This window comes from Apodemus sylvaticus, chromosome 4 (genome assembly GCF_947179515.1).
Source record: "Apodemus sylvaticus chromosome 4, mApoSyl1.1, whole genome shotgun sequence".
Taxonomy (NCBI): domain Eukaryota; kingdom Metazoa; phylum Chordata; class Mammalia; order Rodentia; family Muridae; genus Apodemus; species Apodemus sylvaticus.
Window position 1 is genome coordinate 140,272,002 of NC_067475.1, and position 16,714 is coordinate 140,288,715.

A 16,714-nucleotide genomic window follows, 5' to 3' on the forward strand; every position below is an offset into this window, starting at 1 on the left:
TTGACAGTTGTTCCCGCTACAAAGTGTGGACAGCTCAATAAGCTGAAGTATAAAAACACATGTATGTAACAAGTATTAATAACAGTGAGTAATCGTCACCATTGTCAACCATTATTGTGGCTAGAGTTAACTGTGCTGGCGCCACGGGAAAGCATCTTTATTGTGTTCTTTGTTCTTTGTGGATTGTGTGCATGCGTGCTTATGTGTGCTGTGTATGTATGTGCACACACGGGTGTGCACTAGGAGGATGTCCCGTGTCCTGTTCTATCCCCATCTACCTTTTTTTCCCCTTGAGCCACAGAACCTCACTGAACCTGAAGTTAGAATGGCAGCCTGCAAACTCAGAGATCCTTCTGAATCAGTCCAACAGCACCCGGTTACAGACGTAAGCGCCACGGCAAGCTTTTTATTGGGTGCTGGGGATTGGGATTGAAGTTCTCCCCTGTGCAAGCGCAGCAAGTGCTTTGACTCACTAAACCATCTCCCGGGTCTTTTCTTATGGCAGCATCAGTGCTAAATGTGTCCCCTCTGTTCCTTAGCGTCATGGGAAACTACTAGGTGCCCTTGGAAGTGTCCACAGCTGAGAAGAGGGCGCGAGAGTCATGAGTTGGTAGAAGTCGAGGAGGGAGACACAGAGATAAGAGAAGAGCCTCAAGAAGAGAGATTGCGCTTAACAAACCCACCAGGAGCCGGATGCATCCCCTTAGCTCTGCGGGTCACTATCGGGATGGGATTAATTTACTTTGCAGCGTCACCGGCCCAGGGGGCGGTCTATCGCCCCTCCTCATCCCCTGCTCCCTTCCACACCCCGCACCGGAGTCTGGCCCCGCGATTGGCCGGCTCGGCCCCTGGCTGTCGCGGATTGGCGCTTGCCAGCCCGGTCCACGGAGTTTAAAGAGGGGGCGGGGACGCGCTGCCCAGCAGCGCTGCAGTCCCCGCCAGGCGCACCTGTCCCCGCTGCACGCTGTCCGTCCGCAGCAGCGCTCTCCCTCGCAGCCCTTCTCTCTCCACCGAGTATCCCGGAGCCAGGGGCTCGCGAGAGCGGGAGAGGGCAAGCCTAGGGAAGGCTCTGTCCAGGCCGGCACAGGGGACACAGTCCGGGTGGGTCGAGCTGCGTGGACGTCGCTGCGGCCACCATGGTAGCCACTTGCCTGCAGGTGGTGGGTTTCGTCACCAGCTTCGTGGGTTGGATTGGCATCATCGTCACAACGTCCACCAATGACTGGGTGGTGACCTGCAGCTACACCATCCCCACCTGCCGAAAAATGGACGAACTGGGCTCCAAGGGGCTGTGGGCCGACTGCGTCATGGCCACTGGTCTCTACCACTGCAAGCCACTGGTGGACATCCTGATCCTCCCGGGTAAGGGCCCCGAGTTCGCAAGCAGCTTCCAGAGGCAGGTTGGGCCAGAAATGGGGGTTTAGACAGAGCTCTCAGAAGTTTGGAAGTTTGGAGACTCAGAGTCCTATGGGTACATTTTTGACATCTCCAATCCAACCCCGTAGGAGAATTAGTCCTAAAGATCCACCTGTCAGCCTCAGTTTCTTTATCTGAACAGGAGAGGCGGTTTGGCCACTTAATAACACTGGTCAATAGCTTTGGAGAACTTAATGAGTCAAATCGTATACACTTAATGGGAATCACTCTTGTTAATTTCCATGATTTCGTCATCCAGGTAACCAAGATAATTAATCAAAGACACTACCATCCCGGCCCTCTGCCATCTCCAGAGGACCAGCCAGGGCAGTGGTTAGAGCTGTCTATAGGACCGACGAGTAAAGGACAAAGAGCAGTCTCAAATAGGTGTGGGCTTAGCTTCTGAGACAGTGGAGGTTAGGGTCACACTTGAGGCGTCTCAGGACTGTGGGGTTGAACCCCAGTTGGTTCTCTCAGTTCGAGACCTGCTTATCTGACCTGTCATCATCTCTACCTATCTTTTGTCCCTGGGACTCCTCACTGGCAGGCTGCAGTGACTGCGCCACCCCCCTCTCTGCCAGGGTGACACCCTTCTCCAGTTCTGCCCAGCAGGCTGCTAGGTATTGGGAGGAACAAGAACCCTGGGGGAGGGGAACTCCACCAGGGAGACACAAATCAATGCCTAAGGCCATGGGGTGGGGTGGGGGTGGGGGTGTGCGGGTGGGTCTGGGGAGGTCAGCCAGCCTCGGAAACCCAGGGTGAGGGGGTTTGGGTGGGATCGTCTTCCTTTGGGTGCCATGGGAAAGTTTTTGGAAACAGTTTTGAAACCTGTAGCCAGTTGGATGGCTTGGGTGGTTGTGAGCACCACTTGTAGATCTCTGCTAGAAATCTGCCACCGCCCTGTGGCTTCACTGTCACCCAGGTGAGGTGGCCTAACTCCCTCTAGCCTTGGGTGATGATTATAGTCAGGCCCTTAAATGAGGAGAAGTCAGCCCTAATGTCTTGAGAACGTCTAAATTTGTGCCTTCTCCAGGGATCGCATCTGGCTTTCCAGAGACTCTGCACACCCGTTTAGAGCCTTAGGCACCCTCTCTTTCCTAGACAGGACCTTTGGAATTCATCTTCCTCCTTCCCTGCAGAGTCACCTTTATCCCAGGATGCAGTATTGGGAATCGAAGCTAGGGCTTTGTTTATGTCAGGCGAGCTCTCTCCAGACTGATCTATACGCCCACCCTCATCTCATTTTAAAATCTCTTTGCATTCTCTCCTGGTCCTCACCTTGCCTCTACCACATAGCACACCGCGCAGTGCATGTCGCACCTGCCCTCCTTCCACTCGGACACTCGGAAGATCAGGCGCTAGGGAACCCTGGTGTGGACTTCAGTTAACACTGGCTTTGGTAGACCTGGGTCAGACTCCAGCACTCACAGTCTGGGTTATCTGAGCCAAGCTGCTAACTTCAACAAACCCTAGTCGTTTCCTTTAAAGTTTAAACCAAGACAACCAGTCATCTTTCAGGATTGCTTATGGGAGCCAGTGAGACAAGGAATGAAGTCCGGCTTTGAAGAAGGAGAAAGGCAGATGCTGTTTTCCACTAACAGCTGGGCACAGCTGTAGAGGGGTTTAAGTGATATATAAAATCATTTTGTTTCCTTCCCCTGAAATTACATTCCCTGAGCATCCAATGCCAAACGGTTTGTTTTCAGAACACACGGGCCATGGTGGGGGCAGGGAGCATCTTTTCGTGGAGAAGCTTATTGTTCTGCGTTCCCATCCTTACCCACCCTGTGGGGGAGGGGCACCCCTCTGTCTCCATCTTCTGACTTCTAGAAGTGGCCTTGGTACTGTAACACGCGGACAGCCTTGTGCCACACACTTCAGAGCATCAGTTTGTGTTGACTGCTGCCTTTGTGTGGGCCCTGGCTCTGCTCCCGGCTGCGAGGGAGGGCTGGGCTGAGGCTCCTGGGGTCTACAGTCTGTGATATCTGATATGTTATCCCGTTCCTAAGACGAGATGGGCAGTGGTTGGAAGAGAGCCCAGGGGACACACCTTAAAGGGAAGTGTTGATGCTGCATCTTGGCACAGCCGGGAGGCTGGCTGGATGCGACGGGCGTGCGGACCCTGGAACACCGGGAAGAGCTAGGGTCATTCTTGGCAGTGCCCTTAACTCAGCTCCCGTCGGGCCACAAGCTCTAACATCCCCTGAACAAAGGAAACAAACAGACGGCGTGGATCTTTTGGTTTTTTCGAGACAGGGTTTCTCTGTGTAGTCCTGGCTGTCCTGGAACTCATTCTGTAGACCAGGCTGGCCTCGAACCCAGAAATCCTCCTGCCTCTGCCTCCCAGAGTGGACAGCGGTCATTCATAATCACAATAGTATTATTTTTTTAAAAGCAGGAGAGCGTTCCAATGAGAAACAATACATAATGGAAGATTAAAACAGTAAATTTAAATCTGTGAAACTTCCCTAGTATCCGGCCATCTTTATTTTACAGGAAGTTGTGCGGATTATAATCCCCATCTTCATCTGTTCTCACTGAGCATTTTTGACAGGAGGGAGTGGATCCCTTCGCTCTACGTTTCTCTTTCAACTCACTTCTTTCACTGATAGTTGTGCCATCTGTTGCGGGGGTGGGGGGGAGGGCATGAAGATCAAGACGGGCATCTGCTCTCCAGGAATCCCCAGGGTTAGAGATAACGCCTTTTAAGCATTGACAGATCCATGGAGAAGCATGCTCAAGCACCACTAATTAATGAAGCAGGAAAAGAGTTAACCAGCGGAAGGGATGGCAGTCCTGAGGACAGCAGCAGCCTCTGGGGAGGAGGGAGAGAGGTGAAGCCTCAGTCTGAGCTTACAGTGCAGTTCAGGGCTCACATGTTCACACACAGTGTGAACTGAGGCTGTGGCACACTGAAGACAGCGATACCACACTGGAGAGGCTGAGGCAGGAGAATTGCCTGCACTATGGTGAGTTCCTGTCCTGAAAAAAAAAAAACAATCTACCACATTGATTCAGAGCAATAATGCCAGTCCTGTCTGCTGCCGGTCTTTTCAGTACTCAGCACAGAACTCTTTCTACAGACCGTTTGCACTGTGAGCGTGATTGTTAGTAGAACTGTGTTAGTCAGTTGTGCGGGGCTACTATTATTACCACCACTCTACAGATGACGAAAGTGAGATACAGTAGGGAACTGACCTGCTAACGTTGCACAGTCAGATCAGGAGTAGGAGACTGGGGTCAGCGACCCAACATCCCTGATGAGCTTGTTGAGTTTCTAGGTGAATCTTTAACAAGGTGCTATGGTGATGCGAGCGGATGTTGGGCTCCCACCGTGGTCAGGTGTTTGTGTCTTCATCCGGGTTCTGTTTTTCTAGCACTCAACCTGAGTTGAAGGTGTGGAGTGATCTTGGATAATATTTATGAAATTTGGAGTCTCAGAGGGCACAAGAAGAAGAAGAAGGGTGGTGTTGAGCTCCTGAGAGGTGGGACTCAGGAGTAGGATGCCCTCCCCCGTCCCCTCCCCCGGTCTAACCCACCCTCTCTGCTCTCTTGTTCCCAGGCTACGTGCAGGCTTGTCGAGCCCTCATGATTGCTGCCTCTGTTCTGGGCCTGCCCGCCATCTTACTGCTGTTAACGGTTCTCCCCTGCATCCGAATGGGCCACGAGCCTGGCGTAGCCAAGTATAGGCGAGCCCAGCTGGCCGGGGTGCTCCTCATTCTGCTGGGTAAGCTTTCTCTTTGGTGCCCCGACTCCGGTGAATGTGAAGAATCTCAGACCTCGCTGTTGCGACTTCAAGAGAAATGTGAAAAGAACTCAAAAGAACCCACTGGTGGCAGAAACCCACATTTGTATCCCCTTAGGTCATATTCCAGGGGGAGTTTAGGCGGGACTCTAACTACAGCTGTGAGAGGAACCCATAGGGTATAAGCAAATGACAACCCAGGAGAATCTGAAGGAAGTGGGTTATGGGTGGCTCTCTGAGCAGGCTTCACAGTAGAAGCAGATTTGAACGACTTGTATTCAGACTTCATAGCAAGTCAATTCAACATGAGTTTTCGGGGTGATCAGGTCGGGAGAGATATTCTTAGGAGGCTCCTGGGGGTGATTCTCATTACAGTAGGAAATGGATGTATAATGAGAGGACAGGCAAAGAGGAACACAAAGGAAAGGCAAGGAGGGCGGTGGAACAGTAGGTGACGGATCAAGATTTTGTTCCGCAAGCGTTCACTGACCAAGTATAGCAGGCACTGTGGTAGGCAAGGGGGGTCCCTGATGGGGAAAAGGAATGCTTCCTTTGGTGTGTCTAGACACTCCGAGATATGATCTGTGGTCACCTGAAAAAGCCTTGCATGCAGTAAACAGGGAGGAAGGCACCTGAGTCTCACTGCAGGGGCTTCCCAGAGCACAGGAATCCAGGGATCAGAGCTGACAAGAAGGCCGTGGGTTGTAGGGCAGAACGATCCAGGCTGAGGGAGTGTGCTCATTCAGTTTGTCGATCACACGTGCACACAGGAGCCTGAATTACCTCACTGCTGAGGGTCTGGCCTCCTGTACTGCAAAAGTAAACGCCAGCCACCCAGAGCGCTCCCAGTCCTTGCAGAGGAAAGGCAGGAGGACCGGAAGTGCTTCCTCTTGGCTAATGAGGATAGCCCGGGATATGTAAGGCCTTGTCTTTATAAAAAAAGTTTCTTCTGACCAACCTTTCATATGAGAGTTCCAGAAGCAGGCCAGCATGTTAAGGTAACTGCAGACAGGCCTGTGGGAAGGAGAGAGACAGCTGACGTGGAGAGATACAGGCGTGCCGTTTACTTTGCTCTGTTTATTTTGGGGATGGTGGGGGAAGCAATGTGTGGTCTGAAACCTCCCTGATTAATAGACCTTTCCTTCCTTTCTTCCTTCTTTCCTTCCTTTCTTCCTTTCTTCCTTTCTTCCTTCCTTCCTTCCTTCCTTCCTTCCTTCCTTCCTTCTTTCTTTCCTTCCTTCTTGCTCCCCCCCCCTCTCTCCAGAACTTCTCTATGTAGTTCTTGCTGTCCTGGCATTTGCTCTGTAGACCAGGCTAGCCTTGAACTCAGAGATTCACCTGCCTTTGCTTCTCAAGTGCTGGGATTAAAGGCATGCACCACTGTGCCTGCTTGGTTTTCTTTGTCTTGTTATTTTTTGTTGTTTGTTTGTTTGTGGTTTTTTTTACATATATTATGTGTGTGTGCCCGGAGGACAGCTGGTTCTCACCTTTCACCCTGAAGAACAAACTCAGGCTGCCAACCTTGACACTGAGACCTTTATTCATTGAGCCATTTTGCCAGCCCAAGTTTTGCTTTGTGCTTTTAAGGTGGCTTGGTATAGGGGGACTGCTTGAAAGCGGAGGAAAACGAGGTGGGGGCTGGAGAGAGTGTGTGCGTTTGTCAGTCTCTGTCTGTCTGTCTGTCTCCATCCAATCTTCTGTGGGAGAAAAGAAATCTGACCCCAGGAGGGTGCACAGTGGCTTCTCATCGCCACAGCGGGATTTGCAGTCCGGTTCTAGCTTCACATTTTGGAGCTGGCCGCCTCTCCTTTTGAGTGCAGTCAGATTTATTTCTCAGCAGGTCTCCTCTTGCCTTTGGGTTTCACATTGCTTTGACTGGATAAGACTGGCTCTGTAGCTCCTTGTCTCAAGAGTGTCACCTGCTGATTTCCTTCGTGTCTCCTCCCATCCCCTCCCCTCCCAGCCATAAGATTCTTGTTTGCTACTGTCAGGGATGGGTGGGAGAAGCGGGTCTGTGAAGGCTCCCTTTGTGTGCAGCTCTGGGTTCGTTTCTTCCGCTCTCCACTCTCTGGGGAGAAGTTGGTGCTGGGCGCATGCGCAGTCCCAGGGGTCACTGCTGAGGCGTGGCCGCTGAGCAAATTCACGAGGTAGCCCAGGCTCTGAGGCTTGGGGATGGACATGTCTCAGTGCTTCTGATGTGGAAACAGAACACGAATCAGTTCTCCCTGGTCCCGAACACTTCTATTTTTTTCTTAAAAGGAAGCCTGCTGGCTGGCCAGCCCCATCTTCTTAAGTCTGAGTGGGAGGGAGTTTGGGCTTGATTCTGCATTGTCCAATGAGCAGCAGATGCCCCCACATCAGGGAGGTCGGGGTGGATCCCACTCTGCCAATTTCCAGGGCACCAGGCGCTGGGCTCTAGCATCCCGTCTTGCCAGTTGCAGTCAAACCCACCGTTCTGAATCAGGACCCCACCGCTCTCAAGTGTGTCAAGGAAGCGGTGCTGTCTCTAGCAATCGTGCTTCCTTCGCAGCTTAGTAAGAACAGCAGTGAAGGATGGGAAATAGTTAGCATGACACCTGGCATGTAGTAGGTCATGGTTGCCATGATTATGTTGTTGTTGGCTAGAGGAAATAGAGGGACAACTCAACCATGTTTGAGATCTGAGAGGGTCGCATCCACACACAGAGCTGGAGAGAAGAGGCATGATAATCCAATATCACCTGCATCCTGGTTAATGGAGACATCTCCACCCCAGAAATCAGGATGTGGGTGCCCACGCATGAAGATGTCCACTTCTCCAATCATGAAGGGACCCCGAGTTCTTGTTCTGGTTCAGTTTGTCTTTCCCTTGCCTCACGGTGGAAAGCCTTGGCCTGGATGTCTCTCAGGGAGTGGGCAGGGAGGGAGTGGGACTCGGCCGCCCCAGGGACCTTCTTCCGTGTTTTCTTCTTTCCTTTAAACATCTGGGTTGGTGGCTTTATTTACGGTGGAAAAAGTTATCTCAGCTGTCAACGTTTGGGTTAATGGTGAATTGTGCTAGAAATAAGAGTAGGGGCAAATGCGAGATGAATTGCTTGTCATAGTTCCAGATCTCCGGCAGGGAAAGGCAATGCGGTGTATGGAAAGAGGGCGTGGCCTCTGAGGGCGTGGCCTCTAAGTATGGCGACGACTCTGCCCGTAAGCAGAGACCCTAACTGCTGTGTGAGCCCTTCCTGGTTCTGAATTCTGGGATTGGTTTGTGAAAACATATTAACAAGTACCTGGATACACACATAACATAGAGTGACTGGGGACTAGCTTCAATCCCCAGTAACGCATACGCAAACAATAATTATGAATAAAATTAATCCAGCAGATAACCACGAGGCTTGTTTTAGACTGCTATAGGGAAAAGTAGCTGATGATACATGGGATAAAAACAGGAAAAATGTCAGTGTTGGACGCTGGCCAGGAAAACAAGGCACTCCAATATTCCATTGACTCGATGGCAGTTATAAATGCTAGGTTTTCCTGGTGAGAGGGGCACGTCCCCGATGGCTGCTTTAGAAAAACGACAGGCGAGAAAAGAAACACCTAAGCTTTTCTAAGCTTCAGATGGGAAAAGAACGGCAAATGAATGTGATCCCACAATTCACTGAGAACCATCTCTCGGTCCTTTATCCCTTCCCATTTCCGTGCGCATGCGCTTACGTACGTAGCCCCCAAACTTACGACCCTAGCGACTCTAGCACAGCTCAGCTCGGCTTAGCTTCTCGGCTTGTTCATCCCCCGTCAACTTTTCTGTCCCCCACCGCCGAGGCCTTAGATGTTTCTGGTGAATATCTCAGGATATCAAGGATATAGTCAGGACGACTCAAGTAATGTAACAGTGCTTTAAAAAGTCCCTTTGGGGCCCAGAGAAGGATGCAGCTAAGCTTGAAAACACAGCACACAACGTGAAAGAAGAGACGCCCGTGTCTGAGGATTTCCCGCCTTTTCTGTTGGCCTTTTCTTTCTGTCTTCTTCTCATTTGCTACCTAAGATATCAGACACACCTGCATTCATTTTATTTAACTTTACCATTCTTTTTGTGCGAGTGCATGCACACGTGCGGTGTGGCGTGCGTGCGTGCGTGCTGTGTTGTGCTGTGCGCCTGACAGAGTAAAGCACCAGGAGGAGGCCCTCAGTTATCGTGCTCTTTTTGCCTTATTCCGCTGAGACAGGATTCACTCAGCCTGGGGCTAGGTTGGCAGCGGCAGGCTCCACGGATCTTCTGCACCCTGAGCTTCTAGGGTTACAGGCACAGGGGCTCTGCCCAGATGTTTGTGTGGGTGCTGGGGATTTGGACCGAGGGCCTCAGGCTTGTGCAGTACGTGCTCTTACCCACCGACCACGAAACTCCTCAGACGACATTCCTTTTCTTTCGCTATTTTTTTTAGTTGACACCTAACAAGTGCCCATAGTTAAGAGGCTGTGTGGATTTCATTTACTTACTTTCTGCACACAGTTAGGACAGATCTCGAACTTTTGGCAAAGAAATGTCCTGTCAACTAAGGGACACATTGTATTGCATTATTTGAAAATTGTCCACACTACAGGCAAACTTTTTAAATCTTTAACGAGGTAGGGGTTTTACTTGTGTGTGTGTGTGTGTGTTTTTTCTTTCCTCCCCCTCCTTTAGTTCCCTCTCTCATCCCCTAGACAGACTACAGTCCTGCTCCTCCCTGTTCAGGTAAAGATGGCATCTACTGAAGGAGTAAGAAATCTCAGTGGGGAAAAAAAAATCAATGTCTTGTTTTAGAGACTTATTTAAAAGTAAATTCTGAAGCCGGGCGTAGTGGCGCACGCCTGTAATCCCAGCACTTGGAAGGCAGAGGCAGGCGGATTTCTGAGTTCGAGGCCAGCCTGGTCTACAGAGTGAGTTCCAGGCCAGCCAGGACTACACAGAGAAACCCTGACTCAAAAACAAAAACAAACAAACAAACAAACAAACAAACAAAAAAGTAAATTCTGATGTAAAATAAAAAGGCAGACTATCCGGTTGCTCATCTTTCTTTCTTTAACTTATGGGTAACTGGAACTTTTTATAAAAACCTTTTATTTTTTTCCCCAGATATCAGGACCATTGTGAACTGCCTTTTGGGGGTGGGTGTTGGGGGGAGGGTAGATAGGTACACAAATAGACGAAAATCTGCAAGAAGACCTTGAGAAAGCCAACAGTGATTGCAGTTGTTCACTGATCCACAGTTTTCAGTGATGTGGTGATTTGACCTGAATTTTCCAACCTCACAGTCAGTCAGCACCCTCTCCCCCCACACAGCTAAGGCTGAAACGGAGTATATCCTTCTTTGTGTCTAAACATTCTTCCTTTCGAGTTCAGTCAGATGTCGCTGCGCATTGGCCTCTAGTTCCCTTTCATGTTCTGTGGCGGCCTGCCTGTCATTTCTTGGCCGTTTTGATGTGGTCCAGCCTTGAGTACCACAGGAATTCCATCCGGAGTTCATTCACGGTCTGGGAAGGAGAGAACTCTGCTGCTCACTCTCCTGGTTTTGCATGGACTATGAGAGAGGGGAGATTTTAATGAGGTAAACTGTGAGTGGGTGACTCTCAGTGTGTTAAAGGCACATTAAAATTTATGATTGGGGTGTGGGGAGGGGGAAAGTAGAACCAAAAATGAGACTGCCTCTCATTCATCTGTCTGTCCCATCCATCCATCTGTCTGTCTGTCCATCTGTCCATCCGTCTTTTATTTGCCCACCCACTTATGCTTCCAATCCTGTGCAGTCATTCTATAATTGTACCAGCATTTCTCCCTCTCCCGGTAATTTACATACAGTAAATCCAACAGCTCTGCTAACACACGCAGAAACGCCCGAGCCCCCGGGACCCTTGGAACACGGAACTGACTCTGCCTAGCTATTTTGTCTATGCTTAGGAAACAAAGGGAAGCCAAGTGGACTGGAGACTATTCTTGATCTTGCTGTATAAAATCTAAAGCCAATCTGACTGTTCTTAGTTTTCACAAAGGTGAGGAATGTTTTAAGTGCTTGCGAGGGTGTGCGCTCATATGCATGTGTATTCTATGTGTAAATACAAAGTAGTCCCAAAGAGTAACACTTAATTCGAACCATGAAGTGTTTTGAAATCAGTTAGCTTTTTGTGGGAGGGACTGGTTCCCTGGCCCAAATCCGTTGTTAGGGGTCAGGATCTTTTCTCCCTACACCACTGTCTCCGCCTTTTCCCCGTTCCTCTCAGTGTGCCCAGGCATTGAAGGGCTCTTGCTGGTTGCTGGCTTTGCCCACCGTAGGAGTGAGTGCCTGCTTTGGGGGGGGGGGTAGGGGTCTCTGCTGTCTTGCTTCTTGTTGTGGGAAACTCATAGCAATTTTTTAGAAACATTCTATAAGAGAATTTCTGAAAATTGTATCTCTAGGCTTGGGACACACAAGGCCTCGTTTCAAAACAAAATATAAAGAATATGCAATTTGGTCAGTTCACACCCTTCCGATCCCAGTCTCTTGCCCCTCTCCTCTGCATGCTTTAAGGCTGGAATGACCTCTTTTTATTCTGTATCTACACGGTGCTCACAGGGGTGGGGGTGCTTAGTCAGTCCATTATTAATAAAAACTGTTGAAGGCTACACAGCAATTGGATGAGACCTTTCCAGTCTTTCAACATGGGTAAGATTTGACCCTTAGTTTACAGTTGAGGTTAAAGGCAGATTGTATTTTTTCTTCTAGGGCAGATATTGTAAAATTAGAAAGCTTGGTAGAAACCAGAAGAATAGCTTGACACATTGGAAGTGACAAGGACACTCCAGGTGGCGATCTCTGGGCTGGTGGGGGGGAGGGGGAGAGTGGGGGGGGAGGGGGAGGGTAGGGGTGTGGGGGGTGTTCTGCCTTGAATTTGCCCGTGGCTTTTAGGAAACCAGCTGAAAATCCTGTTGTGCTGATTAGTTTCCTGTCTAGCAATTCTAACAGGCCATCTCAAGTTAAAGATTTTTTACCAAAATCTCATCCTGCTGTGTTTGAGAGAAATCAGAGGATACTAAAGGGAACCAACCGTAGGTTGCTTTGAGCTACGCCATCCTATGAAATAGTCATTAGACACATGTGGCCATTTGAATGGAAATAATTAAAATAAAAAAGATCAGGCGTTCGATCTCACTACCCCCATGGCATAGGTGGAATGGCCCTGTGCAGCTTGTTGCTATCCCATTTAGTAGAGCCAGTTTAAATACTTACATTTCCTTGAATTAAAAAATCTGGACTAGTGAGAAAGCTCAGGAAATAAAGACACTCGTCTCTGAGACAGATGATTTGAGTTCAATCCTTGGAACTCACAGGGTGGACTCCTGAGTGTCTTCTGACCTCCACACACACCCTGTGGCATGTGATTACTCACGTAATTAAAAATTAAAAACCATGAGTAGATGAATTATTTTTACCTCGAGGACTGTCCATTTGTGTGTTGATATTTTGTGATTATGAACAAACAAACTCAGACCCTTGCCTGGTTCTCTGTCATCACTTAGCAACGCTTGCTCTAGCAAGAGAAAAGGGATAGCTGGTCCAGGCCTTTATAACGTGGATTGAGTAACTCGAGAAAACGGGATAGAAAGCTGAGGTGGAAGCCATGTTGTTTCCCAATTTTGAATTGCTTAATCGATCATTCAGTCATTTGGCCAGGAATGGTGCTGAGCTGAACTTTGAGTTTCTAGACATAAATAAACCACGGCCCCTCCTTCACAGATCTCAGAATGTGGGATGGGGAGCAGATGTGTAAATCTGATATGCTTGAAGTATAATGTGATTAGGTAAGTATAATAATAGAATTGTAACTGTAGAGAGCTGGGGATAAAGGCTCAGTTAATAGAGTGCACCTAGCAAGCCATGGGGTTTCATCCCTAGTACCTCATAAACTGGTTGTACTGGCTCATGCCTGGAATCCCAGAACTCAAGGAACGAGGGTCATGGTTATCTTTGGCTACACAGCATAGCTAGCCTGGACTATATGAGGCCTTGACCTGAAAAACCCAAAACAACAGCAATGAAACACACACACACACACACACACACACACACACACACACACACACACACGAACCCGAACAAAAAGTAGCACTATGTATAAGTGAAAACAAATACACGGTTTGGGCATAAACAATTAAGTCTTTACAAGGGTGACTCTGCTATCTGTGGACAAACCAAGGACCGGCCACTGGACACAAGCCTGTAAGTCCTCTCGCATTCTTAGAGCAGAGGTTGCCAAAGGAGCAGTGCTCTGCTGTCTGTTTCTGTAGCGATTGGAAGGGGCGTAAACCTGCCTGCCGGCCGGGTGCGCTTGGTGTGTGGTAACTGTCCAGTCACCCTCTCTCCCTGTCTCCCCAGCTCTCTGCGCCATCGTGGCCACCATCTGGTTTCCTGTTTGTGCGCACCGCGAGATCACCATCGTGAGCTTTGGCTACTCGCTGTACGCGGGCTGGATCGGTGCTGTGCTGTGCCTGGTCGGTGGCTGTGTCATCGTCTGCTGCTCCGGCGACGCACAGTCATTTGGAGAAAACCGTTTCTATTACTCTTCTGGTTCCAGCTCGCCAACGCATGCCAAGAGTGCGCATGTCTAAGAGGGCTGCTCCACTGCCCGCCGAGGTGCTGTAAATGCTGTGCCTGGGCCCCGGGTTTGCTCGCCACAGTGGGGAGAAGCCCACTTCCCTGCCAGGCACTAAAGCCAAAGTTCTAGAAAGTATCCTGCCTGGCATTTTGCAGTAACACCTCACCCCAGCCACCCACCACCTCTTAAAAGAATTGCCTTAAAAGAAAGCTCTAGCTCAGATAATGCCCACATAATTTTTTTTCTCCTGGTGTTTCGGATCGTTCTTCTTTCCTTGGGCTTTCCATTGTTGTTGATTAAAAAAATATTTTGTTTCTCTCTTAAATTCAAATGTCTTGGGAACATTGCTGACCTGGGTGTGGATCTGGAGAGAAATAAAAGACGCTTTTCAAAGGGTTACCAACGACAATGGAAGCCTCAGAGAGACAGCGCTCCTCTCTCTCAGCTTAGTTTCAAGGTCACTTACATATAAGAGATAGAAACGGATAGACTTGGGAACACGGGTGGGAGGGGAACTCGGAGCTTTCCCTCCGTGGGAAAGCTTCCCTTTTGTAAGTTGAGGGGTTGGGTCTCTCTTTTTTTTTTTTGAGGATTTTACATTTTTCTGTGTGTACTTTTTTCAAGATTGATCATTTTTTATAACCACTGGTTTCCTGAAATTCTCAATTCACCAATATGAAGGAAATGAACCAAGCAGACGTTAATATGCGATAAGTAATAGTACGAAGATTATAACTCTAACTGACCACCCACGGTTTCCAGGTTTGTATGCTGTGGTTTTTAAGTCTACGGTTGCGTATGCTTCAAATTAACACGTTTAAAAACCTTCTCTTCCCTTCTGTCTCTGTCTCCATTCTGTTAGCGATCTTGAAGAAGTATTGTTTAACATAAGTTGTACTGTTGAATTTGGCTTCATGGGTGTAAACACCGATGGTCTGTCAGTGTCTAAGACTCTGGACACTGCAAGTACGGTCTGGTGCATTTGTTCAGGTAAAATCTGTGCAATAAAATAACAAACTGTCTCCAAAGCTGCTCTTCAGTCTTCTGTTGAATTCAGAGTACTGTATGATTTAAAAGAAAAGAAAGCTCAACAAATTAATTTCTGACCACCGAGTAAAGAACAAACCATTAGGGGTTGAGGAGCTGGGTCAGTGGGTAAAGAGCTTAGTGCTTAAGCCTGAAGATCTGAGTTCAAGTCTCACCAGCTCAGAAGTGGTAATCCCAGTGCACTTGTTCTCTGTCTCTGAGTGTGTGCATGTGTGTGTGTGTGTGTGTGTGTGTGTATGTGTGTGTGTTGTGTGTAGTCTGGAGGGTCCCAGGGGAGTCTAGACAGGTGGAAAACTCCAGGTTCAGTGAGAGACCTTGTTTCAAAAATATAAGATAATGAACCCAACATGGGGTCCACATGTTTAACCCCATGACCTGGGAGACAAGAGTGAATTCTGCTTGGTCTGTAAAGTGAATTTTAGGACAGCCAGGGCTACCTAGAGAGACCTTGTCTCAAAGACAAAATGAAACAAAACAAACAACAAAAAATAGAAGGGTAGTTGGCAAAAATGTCCAACGTTAACCTCTGGGTCACACTCAACCCCACCCCTCCCCACATATACAGACTCACAGACATGGAGACAGACACACAGAAACACATAGACACAGGCAGACAGACAGGCTTGTGCACACACACACACACACACACACACACACACACACACACAGATCAGGAGAGTAAGAGAGCAAGAGAGTGAGAGAGACCACACGTGACTTTGAATTGTTCTGACTGGCTAAAAAGTTATATTTTATTTACTCTATCGTGGTGACAGTGGATGGTCATAAAGTTTGCCTAGTTGTTCTCTAGATTCCTTAAATGTGACTCTATTGCCCCTGTGCCATGGGTAAGTGTGCAGCCACAGGAGCCAAGTTACAAGCACAAAGCTACTGCTCTGAACGCTGGATGAAAAGATCGGCTAAGTCAGGAGGGAGATTTCAAAACATTCATTTTATTGGGTCTTAGCTGTAATACTTTGATATGTTTTGTCCACATGCACACAAGACAATTTGGACAAAGACATGTTAATTAAGGTTTTATTTTCTGTTTCAGAAACTGTCAGGTTCTCAGCTTTGCTCTAAGAGACCAGGTTACTATCTTGCCTCCCCTTCCCGCCTCCTCCCCATCCCCCAGTTATTCTGGTTTGGTGGATATCAAGTGGATAAAGTGCTGGAGATCTAGATTCCAAGTTCCAGAACTCATGTAAAAGCTGGAGGTAGCAGTGCATCCATGCCAGGAAATCAGACAATTTCCAGAAGCTTGCAGACAGGCTAGCATTGGTAACAAGAGGCACGCAGTCTCCAAAGCAAGGTTGGCAGAGAGGAAGGACATCCAGGGTTGCTCTCCTACTTCTACAAGCATACCATTATTGCACATGTGCTCCTTCCTAACACACACACACACACACACACACACACACACACACACACATACATGCACACACACAGAGACATACAGACACACAGACAGACACACAGACATACACACAGAGGTGCACACATAAACAGACACACACAGAGATGACACACACAGACACACACAGATGCACACACACATAGACACACACACAGATGTACACACACAGACACACATACACACACAGAGAGGCATATACACACTCAGACACACAGACACACAGACACACACAGAGACACACACAGAGACACACATACAGACACACACACAGATGCACACACAGAGAGACACACACAGAGACGCACACATTCACAGACACACAGACACACACAGGAACACACACAGAGACACACACAGAGACACACACACATTCACAGACACACACACACAGGTTAAAAGCACCGATTTCATTATCTAGTATAGTATACACCTAAGATTGACAAACACTCTCTTTGGAAATGCCCATCCCAAAATACCATGGTGGAAACAATTTCTAAGTTACTTAT

At 48.6% G+C, this 16,714-nt stretch overlaps 1 protein-coding gene across 1 annotated transcript; it reads left to right on the top strand.

The window, feature by feature from the left end:
• Positions 1-939: 939 nt before the first annotated feature.
• Positions 940-14,332, top strand: Cldn11 (claudin 11). The gene is made up of 3 exons (XM_052178781.1): positions 940-1,362; positions 4,979-5,143; positions 13,528-14,332. The coding sequence occupies exons 1-3, from the start codon at positions 1,137-1,139 to the stop codon at positions 13,758-13,760; spliced, it is 624 nt and encodes a 207-aa protein (XP_052034741.1). The 5' UTR covers positions 940-1,136; the 3' UTR covers positions 13,761-14,332.
• The last annotated feature ends 2,382 nt before the right edge of the window (positions 14,333-16,714 follow it).